The sequence below is a fragment of the Lepidochelys kempii genome, chromosome 8 (assembly GCF_965140285.1).
Source record: "Lepidochelys kempii isolate rLepKem1 chromosome 8, rLepKem1.hap1, whole genome shotgun sequence".
NCBI classification, from domain to species: domain Eukaryota; kingdom Metazoa; phylum Chordata; order Testudines; family Cheloniidae; genus Lepidochelys; species Lepidochelys kempii.
In genome coordinates this window covers 45,533,767-45,554,843 of record NC_136387.1, presented here as the reverse complement: position 1 = coordinate 45,554,843, position 21,077 = coordinate 45,533,767, and the positions used below count along the sequence as shown (strand labels likewise).

The following is a 21,077-nucleotide window of genomic DNA, read 5'->3' as shown; positions in this document are numbered from 1 at the left end:
AACTACACATGTATATCTTCTGTGAAAAAAAATTCTCATTGTGGCTAATAAAGTTAAGGTATACCCTGAGATTTTTTCAGTTAATAGTTGCACCATATTTTATTGAATTACTGATTATTCATATTCACATTTCCTGTTCATTCATCTTCTTGGTCTTGTAGGGTCAGGAATGTGCAGAGCAATTTAATATTAATACGTTCAAGTTAGCTTTTACACGTTGGCATCTGAATTTGAGGTTTAATGCAAAGGCATGATTCACCTAGCTCTGCCACCGAAAGGGGTTTAAAGGAAATAGCTATTAATGTAATGGACAGAATAACTGGTAATTATAACCACTGGTTTTCAAGATTCATATTTAACACTAATCCTAAATGAACCTGTCTGGTAAAATCAGTCTTTTAAACAGGATAATAAGTAGTCCTCCTTTTGTACTCGCAGGGATAGACAGATCCCTTTGCTGCATGATCAAGAATAAGTTTTTGAATGTCTGGGTTTTTTCTCCCATTTAGCATTTCCATTTGAAAGGTGCCAAAATTAGTTCCTTAAATGTTTGTTTCCTGTTGCTGCTTCCGTTGTAGAAGTAGCACCAGATGGCAAACTGAAAGACTCAGCCTTTAGATTGGTAACCTGCTGTTATGCTTTGGAGGAGAGGGGGTAAGGGAGGGAACAGCATTTTGCAGCCCAGTGTCAGCATATTGGTGTGACAATGTTTGTACTGCCTCAGGTGAAGATTGCTAGTGCTGAGATATGAGAGGCAGAGCAAAGGCTTTTCTTAGTTCTGATTTATCACCCTTAATAGATAATGTTCCCTCTAATTTTTCCCATCCATTGTGGAATTAATTTTATGTGCACCAAAATGGAGGTGATGTGGGGCCGAGGGGTTCCGTGTGTGTGTGTTTGGCGGGGAGGGCTCAGGGTTGGGGTAGAGGGTTGGGGTAAAGAGGGTGAGGGCTCTGGGGGTAGGGCTGGGGATGAGGAGTTTTAGGTGCAGGCTGCCCCGGGTTTGCAGCAGGGAGAGAGGACTCCCCGCAGCCATCTCTCCCTGTAACAGCACCTGGGCTGGGAGAGAGGAGCCTCGTCCCGCAGCAGCCATCTTCCAGGCCCGCCTATGGCCACAACCCTGAGTGCAGTATGCACGCCTGCACGGCTCTGCTAATTTTGTGTGACCCCCCCCCCGCAATATAAATTAAAAACACTTGTTTATATATTTAACTCCATTATAAATGCTGGAGGCAAAGCGGAGTTTGTGATGGAGGCTGACAGCTTTTGACCTCCCATGTAATAACTTTGCGATCCCCTGAAGGGTCCCAACCCCAAGTTTGAGGACCCTTGTTATAGACCATTGTGTACTCTTACCCTGTATGAATGTAGGCAAAAAGGAACCAGTCAAAAATTCATTTGTTCCCTCTTCTCTCTCCATTTTTTTTTCTGCTTCATCTCTGATGAAAGGCAGCCATGGCCTTTTATTGACCTAGCAAGTTCAAATTTTCTGGAAAGGAAATAATCAAGACACAAGGACAGATTCTTTAGCACAGTTGTGGCCCCTTTACACAGTGGCACAAAGGGGCTGTAATGCAGCATCATTTGGTCAGCAGAGAATTTCCCTAGTATAGGGGAATGGCCTGCTAGCACACATGTGGTGCTGCTGCTGCCAGGCCCTGTGTCTTTTCATGCCACCCCCTCCTGGCATAAGAGGCATGACAGTGCTCTGTTCAGCTGTACATTTCCCCTTTGATGTGTAGGATTCTTCATAGACCATATCAGTGGTGCAACTTGCAGCCAGTCAGGCAGCTCCAAGTTGTGTTGGTTAAGGCTCACCCTGAGAATCTCACAAATGAGCTTGTTACAGCGCCCTTTCCCCCAGCCCAAGCAAAGTTTGGACAGAAGAGATAGTTTCCCTCTTTATTTTGTAATAGTAATGGAAAATTCACTACTGCAAGAGTGTTAAGATGTCTTAATGGAGTCTTTTGAGAGTGGGGGACTGGGCTGTCTATAAGACCGATGTTGTGTGCTGCTTCTTGTACAATGGCAAATGGAATAGAGATGGGAAATAGATCATCCTTGATGTGAGCAATACACTTCCAAAGTAGTGGCATAACATTACATATTTTTCTTCATCCACTTACAAGATACATGACTGACATTTCCATGGTACCATATATATGTGTTCTCTCTTTTTCTCTATCAAAATAGCTTCATTAACTTACCTCTTTGATTAGCAGGGTACTTCTAATATCAGAAGGGTAAAAAGCATGTTATTTCTTTCCCTTCAGTGCAATAGAAAATTCCCGTGCTGATATCCCTGTAGTCAGCTCTAGTGAAGCTGAGCAGTCAGAACCTGACTGTGATATTGGTGGGACACTTGAGGCTGACCCTCAGAGTGAGCCTTCCTCTTTTGTCAGTCCACCAGAGAGGTGAGTATTGAAGTAGGTTGTGAGCCTAAATAACTTCAATGTCTTTTGCTATGCTGGCTTTGCAACATGGTCATTCACCTGCTCTGCTTGCTTCTATATCCATTGTTCATGTACAAGTTCATATGCAGTATATATTAAATGTTATATGAAGATTATAAAACTGCTTAATGTGTTTGTTATAGCTTCTAATATTCTTGTGTATTTTTCAGCCTTGTGGGTCAGCATATAGAGAACATCTCTTCTTCACATGGCAAGGGAAAGATGACTAAATCTGACTTTGAGTCAAAGGTTGCAGCAACTGAAAATGGGCCAGAGAAGGCGAAATCTGCTTTGAATGCTTCAGATAACTTGAAAAGGGAGGTATGTAATATAACTTGAAATATTCTGGCAGGACACACAGAATTAAGAAACTATCCAGGAGTTGTGTTTAAATTGTAAACTTATCTTTTTGCCTTTTCCTCTGCTTTGATATGTACATTGCCTCAAAGATTTCTTCAAAAACTCATAACCCCCCTTGCTTTTTTTCAGTTTTAAGTATCAGGTTTTCATTTCTCTCTTGCTTTAAGAATTAGTGTTCCCTTCATTTGGGGGATTGATCTGTAGTTCTGATTACTGCCTTGTGTGATGTGATTTCACTAGTTAGGTCATTGAATGATCTTGCCAAGATCCTTCATCACAGAGGATGTAGGGCTGATATTCTAAATCTAAAAAAATTGTAGAAAGCTGACCAGGAGGGTGGCAAACGAGGATCTTTTATCTCATAATGGGGAGAACAGTAAAGGGAAAAAACAAATTTGATTTACATCAGAAAAAGCACTTTCTTTTCAATATAAAAAAATGGTTTCTCTCCCCTGTACTGCCCCATTCTTCTGTGTAAAATGGGCAGTTTCTGTTGGAAGAGAAAAAGTCACAAAACTTACTTGGAAATAATGCAAGAACCCCAAAACAACTATTAAAAAAAACCCTGATGACCGCCATCCAACACAAAAAGTGGAATCAGCTACAACTCCAGAGCCCACACAATGCCATCTCTGGGAGAAACCATGGCACAAGGACCTGCCACGTGGACACTACACAACTCCCCAACATCATAAATTTATGAAGATTATCTCTAACCAGAGCTGAACTATCTGTACTCTCCAAGGGATTGAACTTCGGCGATGACACAGAACCTGATACCATACTAAACATGGGGAGAACTATAAGAGTTCTTCTGCTGCCTTTTGCCTCAAAGAATTTTTTCACAACAATGGCGACACCACCCACAATTACCATGTCCCGACTGACAGTCATAAGAAAAAAGAATCGTCTGACTGGACCTCACAGAGAAGACAAAACCACACTCTTGATCATGTTGATTGCTTCAGGAAAAAAATTGACTGTGAAATCCTTAACAAACATCACATCCACCACAATCTCTCCACTGCCAAGGGGACAGGTATACAGACCCTGAAATCCAACCACCAAATAGTGCTCAAATTAACAGACAAAGGAGGCATTATCGTAGTCCTCAACCATGACTCCATTAATGAGGCCAACTGACATTTCTCCAACACCACCCACTACAAAGAATTCAAAGAAGACTGTACACCCCAATTTACCTAGGAAATTAAGGATATCATGAAATTCTTCCCCAAACTACTCCAAGAGAAACTCCACAGCTTCATCCTCCCACAAATCCAACCAAGACACCTTTTACATGTTCCCAAGATACACAAACCAGGGAATCCAGGCAGACCCATAGAAACCATCCTCAAACCATTCACCACGCAAAGAGCCACCTTCCTCTAGGACATAACCGATTCTTCCAGAAACTCCACAACATTAGTAACCTCGCTCAGACCACCGTCTTTTTTGCACCATGGATGTCACCTCCCTATACACCAACATCCCTCACAATGATGGCATGTGTGTCTGCCTCAAATATTTACAAGATAATGGACAACCCTCTGATTTCCACCCGCGGCACATCGCCAAATTCATCCATTTTCATCCTCACCCATAGGGTGACCAGATGTCCCGATTTTATAGGGACAGTCCCAATTTTGGGGGCTTTTTCTTTTATAGGCACCTGTTACTCCCCACCCCCGTCCCGATTTTTCACACTTGCCCTCGGGTCACCCTACTCACCCATAAGTTTTACATTCAACAACAAATACTTTGCCCAAACCATGGGAACAGCCCTAAGTACTAGGATGGCTCCCAAATGTGCCAACCTCTTCATGGGTCACCTTGAAGAATTTCTGGAAAAATGCACCACAAAATCAGTGATATACTTCACATATATCAGTGATGTTTTCATCCTCTGGACAGATGACCTAAACTCCCTCAGACTTCCACCACAAGTTCAACCACCATGATCCATCCATTAAAATTTCTGTAGAACACTCTCACACTAGCATCAACTTCCTGGACACCACAATCCGCTTCAACAGTGAAACCCACCAGACTACTATGTATGAGAAATCCACAGATCACCACATCTGCCTTTATAGATCAAGTAAGCACCTCAAACAGATCAAGAAATCTGCTATCTACAGCCAGGCATTCAGATACCACCGAATATGCTTCAAGTTGAAAGTCTGGGATATATAACTTCACACTTAAAACAGTCTTCACCGAACAAGGACATTCCACCAGAGAAGTAGTTGCATCATGGAACAGGACACCCAAATACCCTGAGAGAATCTGCTTCAATACAGAAATAAAAACCTCCTCTGACCACATACCTCTAGCTGTCACCTACCACCGCACACTGGAACCTGTACAGGTTATCATAAACTGTAATCCATATTTTTTGGGGACCCCATTCTGAAAGATCATGCCTGAACCCCCTCTTCTGGCCTTCAAATAACCCTCTAGCCTCTCCCAGCTCATCATCAGAAGCAAGCTCCCCATAGACCAGGACACACCAACTCAAAGTGGCACGAGACGCTACCAGAACAGATGCGCAACCTGCAGAAACATCTTTATTCTGCAATAATCAATACCCCCATAATACACTTCTCAAGATCCATGGGTTCTACATATGTCTATTACAACATGTGGTATACCTCATCCAGTGCACTAAATGTCCAAATAACTGTGGGTGAAACAAGTCAATTGCTACACTCTCTCTCAAATGAACTCTCAGAAAAATGAGACACAAACACCTTATCACCCGTGGGTGAACAGCTTTTTTTTTCACAAAGTGATCCATCTGTCTGACCTCTCCGTTCTCATCCACAAAAGAAAACTGCACAACAGCTTCAAAAGACAAACCTGGGAGCTTAAATTCATAACTTTGGTAGATACTAAAAATCATGACCTGAATATACACACTGGATTTATGGTTTATTACGACAATCTATAACCCACTTAACATTCCCTCCAGTTTCCCTCCCCACCCCCTCCCCAACCCCCAATGACTGGAGAGGTGTTAACTGGCGACTTCACCTTGAATGGTCCCTTGAATGTGTTAACTACTTATGCTGTTTCACCTTATATTTACCTGAATAGGTAATCCAAAGATCATTTGATTACCTGTTTGGTTAATTCCCTCTGAAGCACCTGGCATTAGCCATTGTCTGAAGACAGGATACTTGGCTAGATGGACCTTTGGTCTGACCCAGTATGTACTCCTGGGGGAATTCTGCGCCATTGCGCATGCACAAAATTTATGCCCATCAGATTTATTTGCTTCCCCGCAGAAAAATGACACTGATGGGAAAGCAAAAGGAAGCCACAAGAGGGGTCATATGATCCTCCCTAGCAGTATGCGTTGGATGCCCAGGGCAGCCGGTAGAGAGATAAATCACTGTGGGGCAGGAGGCAGGACTGGGGAAGACCTGGCTGGTGGCTCCTACCTATGCCGGGCTCAGCTGTTAGACCTGGCTGGGCTGGGCTGGGGAGGATAGGACTTCCTCTTTCTCTGCGCGGCATCGGGGGATGGATCAGACTTACCCCCAGATTTCCCTCCCAGCTGTAGAAAGCTCTGCAAAGCCTCCCTCCCCCCACTCCCACTTCCTGCACCCATGGCTCCTCAGTTGCAGGGGAAAGGATCACTGTACAGGGAGCTGCTCCCCCATCCACCCAACCCCTGTGCATCCAGACCCCCTCATACCCAGATCCCCCTGCTGAGCCTCATTTCGTCCCTGCCCCATTCAGAGTCCCCCTGCTGAGCCCAACTCCCCCTACACCTGGACCACCCCAATGAGGTACCCAGATCCCCATACTAGTGAGCCCCAACCACTGTTCCTGGTCGCCCACTTCACTGAGTCCCACTCCCCCAGCATCTGGATCCCCAACCACCTTCACCTGGATCCCCCTGCAGAGTCCCATTACTGCTGCCCCCATTACCTCCCAAGAAGCCTTTGGGTATCCAGATTCCTCCGCACCCAGATCCCCCCACTGAGCAGCTCGCACCCAGATTGCCCCACACAGACCCCCCTCAACCCCCACCTGGAGCCCCCCACACTAAGCCCCTCCACACTTGGCTCCTGCCTTGTTGAGCCTGTCTGCCCACACCTGGTGCACCTGGCATGGAGGGGCAGGGCCCTAGGGTATTTCTGGGGCAGGCCCTGTCCTTACGCTATGTCAGGGTTGGTTGCAGCCTCACCACTGAGTCCGTGTCCCGGGGCAGGAGCTACACAGTGATCTCCCACCTCTGCAGCTAGTGGCTTGTGCTCCCCAATGCCTTGCTGGAGCCTCCGCATTTATTTGACAAGATTTGCAGAATTTTAAAATACTTTTAATTTTAAAACTTTAAATAATTTTAGAAATACAATTTTAATTTTTTGGCGCAGAATGCCCTCAGGAGTAAATATGGCCAGTCTTATGCTCTTAAAGAGCTCCTCTTCCCAAACCTGCAGAGAAACCCTTTGTAAGCTCAGAAGCTTCTCTCATATCAACAGAATTTGGTCCAATAAAAGATATTAACTCCTCCACCTCGTCCATTTAATATTATTTTGATTTGGAATTTGTTTGGTTTTTAAAAAGCACTGCAGTTCTTTGTATTTTCTTGATTTAATGTTGCTGTCTAAAAACCTGAATCCTGTATATTGCTTGATTATTTTGTTTTGCAGAAAGACTATAAAAAAGCAGGAGAAATTGACCCTACATCAGTAATAACCCCAAAGGACCCAGGAGACATCCCAACATTTGACGAGTGGAAGAAGAAGGTTATGGAAGTAGAAAAAGAAAAAAGTAATTTCTCTATGGTTAATTCCTTTGGTCTAAATATGAGCCACTTCCGTATTCTAGTGTTTCCTCTTCTATTAACTTTGTCTAAAATTTAAATAGTACAAGTAAATGCATTAGGATACAGCCCAAAAGTCCACTTCTGTACTAAAAATATATAATACAGAAATGCAACCGACTTCCTTTTGTAGTTGTCTGTCAAAATATTATCCCTGTAGAATATGGCAAGGCATTGGCATTTGGCAGTATTTCATAAACATCAAAATTACAAGAATTTCAACGTTAATTAAAGCAACTGGGACTTGTGTGCAGCTATTTCATTGCAAACTGTTAGGCAGACTTCCATTTTGCAGAAGAAACCCTGATGCTGAAGCAGCTAGTCCTGCTCAAGTATCTCCTTAACTGAACATAGAAATATCAGATTTTAAAGATAGTAATCTTGCAGTCCTATAGAGCTGGGAAAGGGAACATTTCCCCATCTTCCCATGGAACCTGGTGCTTATTTCGAGCCCAGAAATGTCCTACAATAACTATTTTAAAGTCATGGCATATATAGTAAATCTAAACAAATTAATATTTAAAGGCTTTTATGGGTTTCCCTAAGATTTGTGCTGTTCTCACTCAATAATTAAGACACTTGACATTAGGTGGAGGTCTACAAAAAAATAGTCTTAGTGACATTTTTAAAAACTCAAGTGTCTGTATTATTGAACTTTGGTAAAAGAGATGGCATATAGAGAATACATGATGGCAAAGTTTTATCAACACTCATTTAGGATGCCCTGCATACCTTTCTTTTCCTTTGTCACCTGTGAGTACAAGGAAGTTTCTGAATGAATGCTACTAAAACATGTCTATCCCACCATTACATAGCTGTGTCTGTAAATGTCCAAAAAGTTTTGACGTGTGGGCCATTATCTTCATTCCGATATCTACTGTATCTTTCTTGGTTTTTATAATATTTAAAACTTTACTACAAATTACATAAAGAAAAAATTTGGGGCCTTATTCCACAAAAGTCAGGGAATTCTGAGTAATGGTAATCACTGTTGCCTAAGCCTTGTCATACATGCGTCACATCAGACATTTGTACAGCTGTCGCCTGGTCAAGAACACAAGGTACGTATTACATTGTGTTTTATTTACAGAGCACCAGTCACTGAAATCTATTTGAAATATTGTGCTCTCTTCTGATAGAGAAGAGAGAACAAATTGAATGCCTCTTGCACTTCGGCAATTAATTTCCCTTTTGGGAGTTTGTCAACAGTTTAACACTTTAAAAATCATGCCCAAATTCTTGTTTCGTATAGATGAAAGCTTCCCCGCATTGGCAAATTGAAGTGCTAACATGGGAACAAGATAAATTATTTAAGTTAACTATTAAGTTCTACATAAAAATTGAAAGAGGAACCTTAAAAGCAGCTCTATGGAAAGAGCATTATTTTTACACAGTTTTATCACGTACAGTGAATTAATTTGTACACTTATGTTGAAGCTTGCAGCTTTGTTACTCAAATGTTGAATAACAATACTTTCTTCAGATCTGAAAAGATTAAGCCCATACAGGTCTTTTGTTACCTTGTTAACAATAAAATGTATGTTGTCTGCAGGTCAATCAATGCACCCATCCTCTAATGGAGGACAACATGCCACAAAAAAAGTTCAGAAAAACAGAAATAACTATGCCTCGGTAGAGTGTGGTGCCAAAATACTGGCAGCTAATCCAGAAGCAAAGGTAATTTTATTGACTAATTTGGGGTTATGAATGTATATGTGTGCATATTTTAAATATGATCTTGTACTGTGTTCTAGCCACACTTACCTTAAAACAAAACATTGGTTTTCCAAGTCAGTGTTTCTAACCGTTTTTCAGTGGGGTTTTTTTTTCGGCTTTTGAAATACTGGAATTCTGTGAAAACCTCTACCTAGCATAGGAATCTATATGGAAGCTAGTTGTGTTGTGTGCTGTAAAATCTTGCCAGCTTATTTAATAAGGACTAATCCTCTGGGGTCATATGTGATCTGAGATGTGTTATCTTCTGCATGCTGTCCTGTTCAACCAGTTCCATAACTTGGTATTTGACTCTTAGAATTATATGTGCACTCTAAATGCAGAAGTATGGGTTGAAAGGCCATTTATGTTAAAGGAAATGTTGCTTTATTTTAATTCTTTATTACCTGTCATAACTAAAGAATTTTATTATCCATTTAGAGTACATCAGCAATTCTGATAGAAAACATGGACCTCTATATGCTAAATCCATGCAGTACTAAAATCTGGTAAGTTATGTAGCACTGTGCATAGGGTTTTTTGGTTTGCCATCCTGCTGGGAATATGTGCAAACTGGTCCATTTACTTGAGATCAGAATCTGCCTGCCTTAAGTGACACTAAACTATTCAGAGTGGGGTAGAGAGGGAAAATACTCAAGAGTTTAGAAGAAGGTGGACCTTCATTAATTTCCTCCACTGCAGAGAAAACCCAATTTGGTGGTAGTACTACTTTCTCTGTGGTGTTGAGATATGGTGATAGAGGGACGGGTTCACCTAAGTTTTGAGTTTTGTGCTTGGTCTCTGTAGCTTAGTTGCTCCCATGGCATCTGAAACAAGGAGGTTGCTCTGCAGACTAAACCAAGGAGAGCAGCATAGGAAGAAGGGAAAAGAAAACACAGAAGGCAGTTCTAGCCCTTCCCACCTCAAAGAAAACAGTACTGTGCGGTTTTTTGGGAGTCAGATCTTTCTTCTAAAGTTCCTATATTCTTTTCCTTTCTCCCCTGCTTCAGTCTAACACTTCTTATACCATGCCCACCATTGTCACAGGAGCCCTCTTCATGATCAGTTCTTTTGTAATCAGCAAGCTCAGCTTCCGAGTCCAAGAGCTGGTGCCACTTAGCTCAAGATTGATTGCCCAATCTTTTCCATAATTCTGAATCTTCTCCACACATGAACCAGCAGAACATTTGAGTGCCATGGTTTTTAACAGAGCTGATGTTTTTCATGACACACTATTATTTAGCTTTTTCTGTGAAATCTGTGATCTTAGGGAAGAGAAAAACCTGTGCATCCACTTGGCTTTTGTAAAGACCTAAGTGAATCTTTCACAACTGTATAGTTGCTTTTGAAGGAGTTTAAAACACTGATTTGAATCGTTTTTTTTTTTTTTCCAGGTTTGTGGTGATTTTTAGTTTGGTCTGTATGTAGGATGGATTACCCTAGGTATATCAGATGTTGGCGCATATGGCATTTATCAGTATGCTATTGAATATATGCTGTAAATCTGTTCCAGTTGCATAAAAATTGAAAGTCTGCTTTTAATTCAAATTGTGACTTGTACAGTATTAAATGTATCTCAGGATTATAATTTTTTCAATAAACTGATTGATATTGTAGCACAGTGAGTTACTGTGCTGAAACTCTGAGTTTAGACAGTAACCTAGGGCTCTAACTCTCCTGGGCTGGGAGCACCATGGAAACAAATATATTCGAATCCTGGAGAGAGACTAGGACAGCTGTTTCTCTTCATTATTGTACTGTATCTTCTCTGATTAAATCAGTTAGCATAGTAAGTCCTTTTCAAATACAGGCTAGTTAAGATGAGGTGCACTGAAGAAACGAATAAAGGGAAATGTTTAACCTGGAATGAGGCCTGGGAGTGGCTAATTAACAGAGTCCTTAGTAGTGAACTTGAAAGTTGAATATTCATAATAAATGTCATCTGAAGAATTTACATTATTTACACTGGGCTTGTCACTTGACAGTTGATGTGGGCTCTTTTTTGCTAATCCTTTATGCTTTGAAATTTTCTTATGCATCTTCAGTTGGTGGCAGTGCTCTTGTTTTGGACTATTATTTCTAAGTAACAATTAGCAGTCTGCACAAGCCTGCTTCTCCTCTAAACAGATAGCATATATAAAAATATTCAGGTATCTGGTTAGAATCATAGGAATATAGAACTGGAAGGGCTCTCAGTAGGTCATCTAGTCCAGTATCCTGCACAGAAGCAGGACTAAGTATTATCTAGTCCCATCCCTGACAGGTTTTTATCTAACCTATTCTTAAAAACCTCCAGTGGTGGTGATTCCACAATCTCCATAAGTAATTTTGTTCTCGTGCTTAACTACCCTTACAGTTGGGAAGCTTCCTAACGTCTAACCTGGATGCAGTTTAATTACTGCAATCCATTACTTCTTGTCCTATCCTCAGTGGATCAGGAGAACAATTGATCACCCTCCTCTTTATAACCGTCTTTTACATGCTTGAAGACTGTTATCGTGTCCCTCTTCAGTCTTCTCGTCTCCAGGCTAAACAAACCCAGTTTTTTCACTGTTTCTGTGTAGGTCATATTTTCTAGACCTTTAATCATTTTTCTTCTTCTCCTCAAGATGTTCTGCAGTTTGTCCACGTTTCCTGAAATGTGATGTCTCGAATTGGAAACAGTACTCCAATTGAGGCCTTTTCAGTGCTGAATAGAGTGGAAGAATTATTTATCGTATCTTGCTTACAAAACTGCTAATACATCCCAGAATGATGTTGGCTTTTTTCCACAGTATTACATTGTTGACTCATATTTAGTTTGTGATCCACTGTAATTCCCAGATCATTTTCTGCGGTACTTCCTAGGCAGTCATAATCAATTGCACAAATGGCATATTCCTTCCAAGGGTAGTGCTTTGCATTTGTCCTTATTGAATTTCATCCTGTTTATTTCAGACCGTTTCTCCGGTCTGTCAAGATCATTTCGAATTCTAAGGCGCTTGCAATCCCTCCCAGCTTGGTATCATCTGTAAACTTTTTAAATGTGTTCTCTATGCCATTGTCCAAACCATTTATGAAGATACTGAATAGAATAGGACAGAGGACCGATCCCTGCAGGATCCCATTCAGTATGCCCTTCCAGTTTAACTGTGAACCCTTGATAATTACTCCGAGTATGGTTTTCCAACCAGTTGTGCACCCAACCTTATAATAGGTTCATCTAGGCTATATTTCCCCAGTTTGCTTATGAGAAGGTCATGTGAGACCGTATAAAAAGCCTTACTAATGTCAAGATATCAATCTACTGCTTGCCCCCGAACTGCAAGGCTTGTTACCCTGTCAAAGAAGGATATTAGATTGGTTTGACATAATTTGTTCTCAATAAATCCAGGTTTACTGTTTGTCACCTTATCGTCTAGGTGTTTACAAACTGATCATTTGCTCCATTACCTTTCCAGGTACTGAAGTTAAGCGAAATGATTTATAATTCCCTTGGTTGTCCTTATCGTCATAGGGCTTGTCTACATACATAGCATTGCGGTGGCACAACTGCACCACTGTCGTGCTTTAGTGAAGACGCTACTATGACAGCGGGAGAGCTTTTCTCGTCTGCATAGTTAATGTACTTCCATGAGATGCAGTAGCTATGGGAAGAGCTCTCCCCTTGACAGTGCTGTCTACATTGTGGATTAGGTCAGTATAACTATATCTCATGGGTGTGGGTTTTTCACACTCCTCAGTGGTGTAGTTATACCAATGTAAGATTGTAGTGTAGATCTGGTAGAAAGCTGTATTGTGGAGTAAGTGCAGGTTCCACCATTTCCTGCATGTTGTCTCAACTTTATACACTACGTACTCTGGGCTGCATGAACAACTGGAGAAGTTAATGTAAAACTTCTTTAATTTCCTGTGTGCATTACATGGAAATGCAATGATTGGGAGTGCTGCTCTGTTTTCTTTTGTGATCTTTAGAAATTTGGATCTTCAGAAGGTGATAGGAACTGCTATGGCAATGTGAGACTATAAACTACAGACAACTTTATGCAGGTTCCCTCTTCAATGCCCTCCATCTTCCTCACAGTTTAACTCACTACCTTTTTTCTTTTTATTTAATAAATGGTGTGAATTTTTGTTTTAATAGTTCAGTTCTCAAATTTGTACATGTGGTGGGCACAAGTCCTTAAAGCAATACATTTTCCAAACTACCAAATCCACAAACTGTCCAAAAACACCCTCTGCGTACTTAAGGTGTGTGTGCACTACAGCGGCACAGCTGCAACATGGCACCTGTGCAGTGTCTACACGGACAGAAAGCATTGGTCCATCTGTGCAGGTAATCCATCTCTCCAAGAGTTGGGAGCTAGGTCAATGGAAGAATTCTTCTGTTGAACTAGCTCCTTCTACTGTGGGGGTTTAATAATTAATAATTTCTGTTAATAAAGAGCAAGCCAGAATAGAATCTAGTTTGCTCTTCTGGAGTTGTATTGGCTTTGGAATATTATCAGGAATAAACAGTAGTAGGTACTTACTGAAATAAATGGATATGGCCCTGAATACTCAAAGGGGGCAGATCTGTGGGATAAGATGTCACTTTTCCGAGTAAGCTTAATTTGAAAGAAACAAGAGTTGCATTATTTTACCTTGAGAAAATGGATGTTTTGAGCTAACATTTTATTCCATTCCCTGTATATAGAATTTAAGAGCAGAATAATCTGCAACCCACCCACACATCAGAGGAGCAGTTTTTTTGACAGATTTTCTAAAAGTAGCAGTGAGTGGTGCCTCTATTGTTGTAAAGCTATCTTGTGGCACATTTCCATTGTGAATGAAAGATTCAGTAGCACTAACTGTTTTGAATTGTGTAATGAAATGGTGTGTTTGCTGAGGGTCACTTATTTCCAATATCCCTTTTTTGTCTTAAAGGTTTGTTATTGAGCTCTGTGAACCAATTCAAGTAAAGCAGCTTGACATTGCAAATCATGAATTATTTTCATCTACTCCTAAAGACTTCCTAGTGTCCATTAGCGACAGGTATGTCATATAATAAGAATTTGAATTTGTGATCACTTGCGTTCAGGAAGCTCAACATAAAGCAGGAATAATACTCAACAATTGCAATGATCTCATAACTAATAGAATTTGCATACCAAAATACTACGTGTGGCTCATTCCTTTGCTTAATGTAAATGGTGTGAAATAATATGGAAGAGTTACTCTGCATGTGTGTGTAACAGGTGTTTTTCAAAATAGGTAGATCAGCTATTTAGCTTTCCCCAAAAAAAGCAAAATAACTTAATCTACACTGTTACCTTGATATCCTGTTGTACTTTCTAGATCAATCTTTGTCATCCTAAATTGTGGAAAGCAAGTAACATCTTTTAAGAGATCCCACATCTTTACCTTCCAGTGGTACAAAACCAGTTGCCCACATCTTGAACTCCCAACCAATGTTATCATTAAAGTAAAATATTAACTCTAGTAGATCCCATATTCCCACCCCCCCCTTTTTTTTTTTGCTTTTTAAATCCTTTTATTTTCTTTCTTACCATTTTCAAAACGGAAGAAATGACACCATTAGGCATTATTGCCCTTTCCCACCCTCTGGAAGTTGTTAATCATACATTTCTATCACATTGTTTTTGTACTAAAATCACTGTTTTAAACTCTCTGTGTGTGTGTGTGTGTGTGTGTGTGTGTGTGTAAAAGCCGAAGTCCCATTGCATGGGGCTGAAGCCCAGGTTCCTGAGCCCTGCCACCTGGCGTTGAAGCTGAAGCCTGAGCAGTGTAGTTTCATTGGGGCCCCAGGCAGTTGCCCCACTTTCTACCTCCTAACGCCACCCTGGCTTCTATATGCAGAAAACCAGTTATTGCGGCATAGGTGGGCCGTGGAGTTTTTATAGCATGTTCGGGGGGGGCACTCAGAAAGAAAAAGGTTCAGAACCCTGGCATAGGGGATCTACTGATCACTCCTTCTCAGTAACTTGTGAAGGACATTATCTTCTCTTGAGCTTTGATGGCTCAGAAACTATGGGTGCCTGGTCATATTTCAAAATTCCAAACTTTGTAGCTGTCATGTTCTCTGTCCCCTAACCTCCAGCTACTTAAACGTGGGCAACACTTATAGCTATATATTCATCTAAAGCAGTCTGTAGTAAGAAGCAGACGCACACACCTTATTGCAATACTAAACTAGGTATTAACATGTTTGTAAACTTTATATTCAGTTAACTTGTTCTTAAGTTAGCAAGTCCTTAGCTAAAATCATCCCTGAGCATGAAAAAAACTTTGCTCTAGACTGTAGGCATTTTGAAATGCCTGGAATCTCAGTAATTTAGTAACTGAACTGGGACTAATTCTATTATCACTGAGTATGATACTTTAACAGCAGTGTTTTATCTAATGGTTTAGGGTTTCTTTTGTTAAAAGAACAATACTGATGTTCTGTTGAACTTGGGACTGACAAACTTCTTTACTTTGCAACATCCAGACCATTTTTCCTTTTCAAAGCAAATACTTGAATATATTTTGTTTGGATTTCAAAATCAGTGCCCAGCAACACAGGCCTTGTGCATAATCCTTTAATAATTGTATAGGCATTATGGAAGCAGGATTGATTTCAGTAAAAATATTTGCTTTAGAGTTTCTTAGAATGGCTAAACAGGGAATATTGAAGTTATGAAAAAAGAATTATGAAAAATATTAAAAATGAAATATCAATTTAAAAAAAATTAACCTTAATTATTCAAAGAATATTAAAATTATGCAAAAAATTATTGATGATTCTCTACTTCTTTTTAAAGAAGTCAACATTTTTGATATTTTCCAGGTACCCAACTAATAAATGGATTAAATTAGGTACTTTTCATGCAAGAGATGAGAGAATTGTCCAAAGCTTTCCTTTGGATGAACAGATGTATGCGAAATACGTTAAGGTAATATTTTTAATGTGCACTGAATGCAACCATTCTCACTTTCAATGTAATAAAGAATTTTGAAGAATGACTTTCGCATGAGTCACCAATATAATGTTACTTGAAAGTCGGTTGAAAAGTTCTTGCTCAGTTAGCAGTCTGAATTTTTGTTTACTGACATACCATGATTAATTCAAATACAAGAGGTTATTAAGGAGAGGCTGATAACTTTAGCATTAATTTTCTCAACTGCAGCTGATTTTGTAACTTTGGTTTTGGCTGCCACTGTTTTACTTTGCTTTTTAGGATTAATGAAGCAAAACATTTTCAGAACCTTTATTTTCTTTATAAGTACACCTCTACCCCGATAAAAAGTGGTCCGTGGGAGCCAAAAAATATTACCGCATTATATCGAACTTGTTTTGGCCCCCCTGCTCCTTGTCCCCTGAGTGCCCCCTCCAGAGACACCCTGCCTACTGACAGGCGCTCACCGGCTGCGGTGGGAAGTGGAGCACAGTGAGTGCCAGTAAAATGCATGGTGCTCCGCTTCCCACCGCCAGTGAGTGCAAGGAGGTTGGGGAAAGGATGCCCGCTGCACTCGCCGGTGGCAGGAAGTGGAGCACTGGGGCTGGGAGCTGGTGGAGTGGAGTGGGCTGGGGTCGAGCGTCTCTGCTTCCGCCACCACCAGTGAGTGCGGGGGAGGGAATCCCTTCTCCCTCCCCTCCCCTGAGTGACACGGCTGGGGCCGGGGAAGCGGAGCGGGCGGCTCCCAGCCCCCCGCTAATCACCCGGGCCACTCTGGGCCTGCGGGGCCCCCAGAAGTGCCCCCCACAGCTCCTGCCTCCCAGACCTGGGGTGGGGTGGGGGAAGAGGCCTGCTTTACCGCGTTATATGCGAACCCGTGTTATATCGGGGTAGAGGTGTACAATATATACCAATACACATGTGGTGCACACTTCCACAGGTTCATATTACCTGCGGTAGTTTATTCTTTATCTCTACAGTGTAACCTACTCTCTAGCAATTATACACTTCCTCAGTATTTTTTACTCTATATTGCTACACAACTTCAAACAAAAATAATGATGCATTAAAATCTGAAAATTTTAGAACATCAGGTTTGATATCTAGTATAGTATTCATAGTGGAGTTCTTGAGCTGTAACTGCCACATATGCTAATTCCTCTGAATTAGTTAGGCTTGCTGCTGGAGCCACAATTTAATAATTGATAAATTCACAAAGGCTTGTTTTTGCATTGAGAATACTTTATTTAAGATTTCAGGAAAACGTGTGAAATCTAGCCTATTTAGAAATCCTCTCATAGTTAATGAAGAGAATGCATTGGTACAATTGCAACTTGCTTTTGTTCTGAAAAGGATACTTTTGCTTCCAAATACTTGCATTTAGAGTTTATTATTTATTTATTTATTTAGAGAACAATCTCTTTCTCTAGTTAACATCTCGTCTGAGCATCCAAAACCACATTATTTGATGCATTGGCGTGCTTAATGTTTGTTTTCACTAATAAAAGTGAGCATGTAACAGTGCCATAAGTAAACCTTAAATCTGAGATAGGCCAGCTTTCTATTTTCATTCTCATTTCATTTCATTTTCATTCCCTAACTGCAATTCAAATATACTTGCACTGCAGTGGTTTCTGGAGTAACACAATTTGAATGGAAACAGTGCGGATTTTGATTTGCTAATCTCCCCCACTTAAAAAAAATAATTTGCAGCATACTAGCTTTCGTTGAGCATTTTCTCTCTCCTTTGAACCTGTGTTTAGATTATAGTTGGTTCAAGTTGTAGTATATCTTTTTTTAATGTTATCATGGTAATTTACTTTATACCCTTCTTCAAATTCTATCACAATACTGTTTAATTTTTTACAGAAATTAAACTTTGGCATTGTCCAAGGAAACGTAAACACTTGAAATTGCTGAATTTCTGTAAAAATTGTCTTGTGCCATAAAATTAAGCAATCTATTTTCCTAATGATGTGGGAGTGATTTAACTTGTAATCTATGCTAATAACTATCCAGATCTTTTACTCTTCAACTCTTAATTGCATAATTACACCCCAAAAAATACTGCATGAGTCTGTAAAATGACAAGATAAAGACTTCTATTTGCTCTGCCTGCTGGCTGAATTAATAGCCTAATCAGTATAGCCAGAACTGTGACTTTATCTGTTAGTAAAGTACCAAAAGTGTGCTAGATGCTATAGAATTTTTAAAATCTCTTGTGTATATAATCTGCCTTAAATATTATGGTCCAAAAACCATGAAATCTTAAAAGTGCTAATTGTTCTTGGAATGTATTGGCTTTTATAATATCGAATATAGTTTGCTAGCATGTTATAAATATAGTAGTGGCTAAAACTTTCCTGTTGGTTCTTCAGCTGCTCTATCACCTATCTTCCCCTAGAAATATTTCTGTAAAACAGAACATGTTGTATTGAAATTAGAACAGTTACAGTATGTATAAAGTTCATACTAAATGTTTCTTCTAAAAGTTCTCATCTTTCAGTAGGCTGTTTAATGCTCCCCCCATCCCCAACTTAATAATAATCATATTTATTAAGATTAATTAATTTCAATATTCTGTGTCTGGCATATCAAATTTTTTTAATCATTCTATAACAGAAAATTTAGAGTCTGACTATATCTTTCGATTAATAGAAACAAAGATTTCTGTGCATGTTATTTCTTTCTGTCTGCAAATTGAGGGCTAAAGTAAATCTAGGTTTACTTAAAGCAAACTATGTAGTGTTGCAGCTTTATCCTTCACGTCTTATTTCTTTGTGCATTTTATAGTACTTATTTAAAAAAAAATTCTAGTTGCCTGTGGCATGGCCTTTGTACTGATATCTTTTTTTTTTTTCTTTTCCTTTCTCTTGCTTCAGATGTTCATCAAGTACATAAAGGTTAGCAACCTCCTTTCTGAATGTTGAATGCATAAGGCTTGGGTATAATCTGTGGCTTGGCATGTTAATGCATGGCAAGAATAAAGCTTTCCAAGAACCTTTCTGTAATGAGCAATCTGCACATCACTTACATAAACCTAACTTGCAGATTGAAAACGGTATGGATATGTTGAATGGAGGTTTAACTTGATGGTTCTTTGCTGGTCTTCCATTTTGAATACTTCTTATTCTTCAGGTGGAGTTGGTATCACATTTTGGATCAGAACACTTTTGTCCTCTAAGCCTTATAAGGTAATATAGAATGAAACATTTAAGCTGAGAGTTTTCTTTAGTTACTTTTGCAGCACTGCAGTAATGTTTTCTAGTGCCAACTGGAAAACACAAGTTTGAGCTTTTAGTAGCTTTATTCCTTTTGAAATTCATCAGTGTATTGTTTGCTTATAAGATCAAGTTACAAGCTGCTGCATAGCTTGATGCTGCCAAGTCACTGAAAGCTTTTTTATTTAAAAAAGGTAGCCTTATGGACTAATTCAAGTTTTCCATATTAAGTAGTAGCATGATAGAAAGCAGAGATGTTTGTAGAAGTGGACAAAGGCATTCAAGGCTGGCATAATTGTCAGAGCAAATCATGGGGAGTGCAATACAATAAAACAAGTGAGTGGATAAGCAAGGAGGGGAAGGACTATGAAAGGCCTTAGGAAACATAGGTCTGATCAGTCTGGCAGTTCCTGAGCTCCATCTAGTCCAGTATCATACTGTCTTTGACAGTGGCCAGTATTAGGGGCTAGATTCATAAAAGGACTTAAATGCCTAATGGCCACCTTGGGTACCTAAATCCCAGAGTCAGGCCCCACTAGGATTTGCAAAACCCTGATTCAGCTGCCCCTGAACCTTGTAGACACCTGCAATTACTTGGGGCCTAAATTTGTGTATTAAGTTTCCCTAGAAGCCTATGTTTATGCCTCTGATCATTCGCTCTGCAGTCCTACAGTAGGCGTCCAGACGTCTAAACCCTAGAACAATGCATGGACCGGGGAAAGATAGGGGTTCCTCCACTTATTCACCTGCAGAGCCCAATCTGTTAAGTATGCTCAGCCCTTGCCTACCAGCTCGGGCCATGTAGGTGAGCTTACACAAAACACTTGAAGGGGCAAGGAGGAGGAGGACCCCTTCAAACTTTTAGCCCACTGGTTACGGTACTCATTTGGGATGTGAGTGATCCCTGGTTCAAGTCCCTCCTGTGTCTAAGGGGAAGAAGGGATTTGAACTGGGATCTGCCACCTCTCAGGTGCATGCCATAATCGCAGGGCTGTAGGTTATTCTGATATGGGGCTCCCTCAATATCTCCTGTTGAAGCTGTTCCACTATGGATAAATAATTTTAAAAAGTCATTTCATCAGGGGGACTGGATTTTGGGTCTTCCACTTCGCAGGTGAGTGTTCTAACCACCAGTCTATAGAGTCAGTCACATGTTTTCAGGTTCTCTCTTGCCCAATGAATTTTTCTTTGTGAATCTCGCCCTATGTAATTCAAAGGTACAAGCAACAGCCCCTTACACCCCCTTAAAGTCTCCTCGTCCTTAGGATTTTCATTTTCCCAAGCTTTGAACCTGGGACCTCTGGCACTGTAAGCCAGAACCGTACCCCATGGCCTTTGAGCTAGCCTTGAACATGAGGACAAGAAGCTAGAAGGTGGTGTAGGAAAACAGGGAGCCAGTGGAGGGATTCAAAGATCAAATGACATGGTCACTGTTGAGCCAAGAATGTGGTCTTAGAATCTGCATTTTGAATGGAAGTGGGGAAGAGGATGGTACTGTGTGCATCAGGGAGGCCAGAGGAGGAGGATGCAGTAATCAAGACTGAGGATAAGGGTCTGAATGAAAGTTCCAGTTGTG

At 40.4% G+C, this 21,077-nt stretch overlaps 1 protein-coding gene across 8 annotated transcripts in view; it reads left to right on the top strand.

Moving 5' to 3' along the window:
- Window positions 1-21,077, top strand: part of SUCO (SUN domain containing ossification factor) — an 81,613-nt gene that overhangs the window by 33,279 nt on the left and 27,257 nt on the right. For 6 of the 8 annotated variants that reach the window (XM_073356310.2, XM_073356309.2, XM_073356316.2 and 3 more), the window contains 9 exons: window positions 2,274-2,414; window positions 2,624-2,774; window positions 7,478-7,598; window positions 9,203-9,327; window positions 9,805-9,872; window positions 14,269-14,376; window positions 16,172-16,277; window positions 19,163-19,183; window positions 19,419-19,474. In XM_073356310.2, coding sequence (XP_073212411.2) covers window positions 2,274-2,414; window positions 2,624-2,774; window positions 7,478-7,598; window positions 9,203-9,327; window positions 9,805-9,872; window positions 14,269-14,376; window positions 16,172-16,277; window positions 19,163-19,183; window positions 19,419-19,474 — 897 coding nt within the window. Of the gene's footprint in view, window positions 1-2,273; window positions 2,415-2,623; window positions 2,775-7,477; window positions 7,599-9,202; window positions 9,328-9,804; window positions 9,873-14,268; window positions 14,377-16,171; window positions 16,278-19,162; window positions 19,184-19,418; window positions 19,475-21,077 lie in introns of those variants that run through there. The other 2 variants (XM_073356311.2, XM_073356317.2) reach the window with 2 other exon arrangements.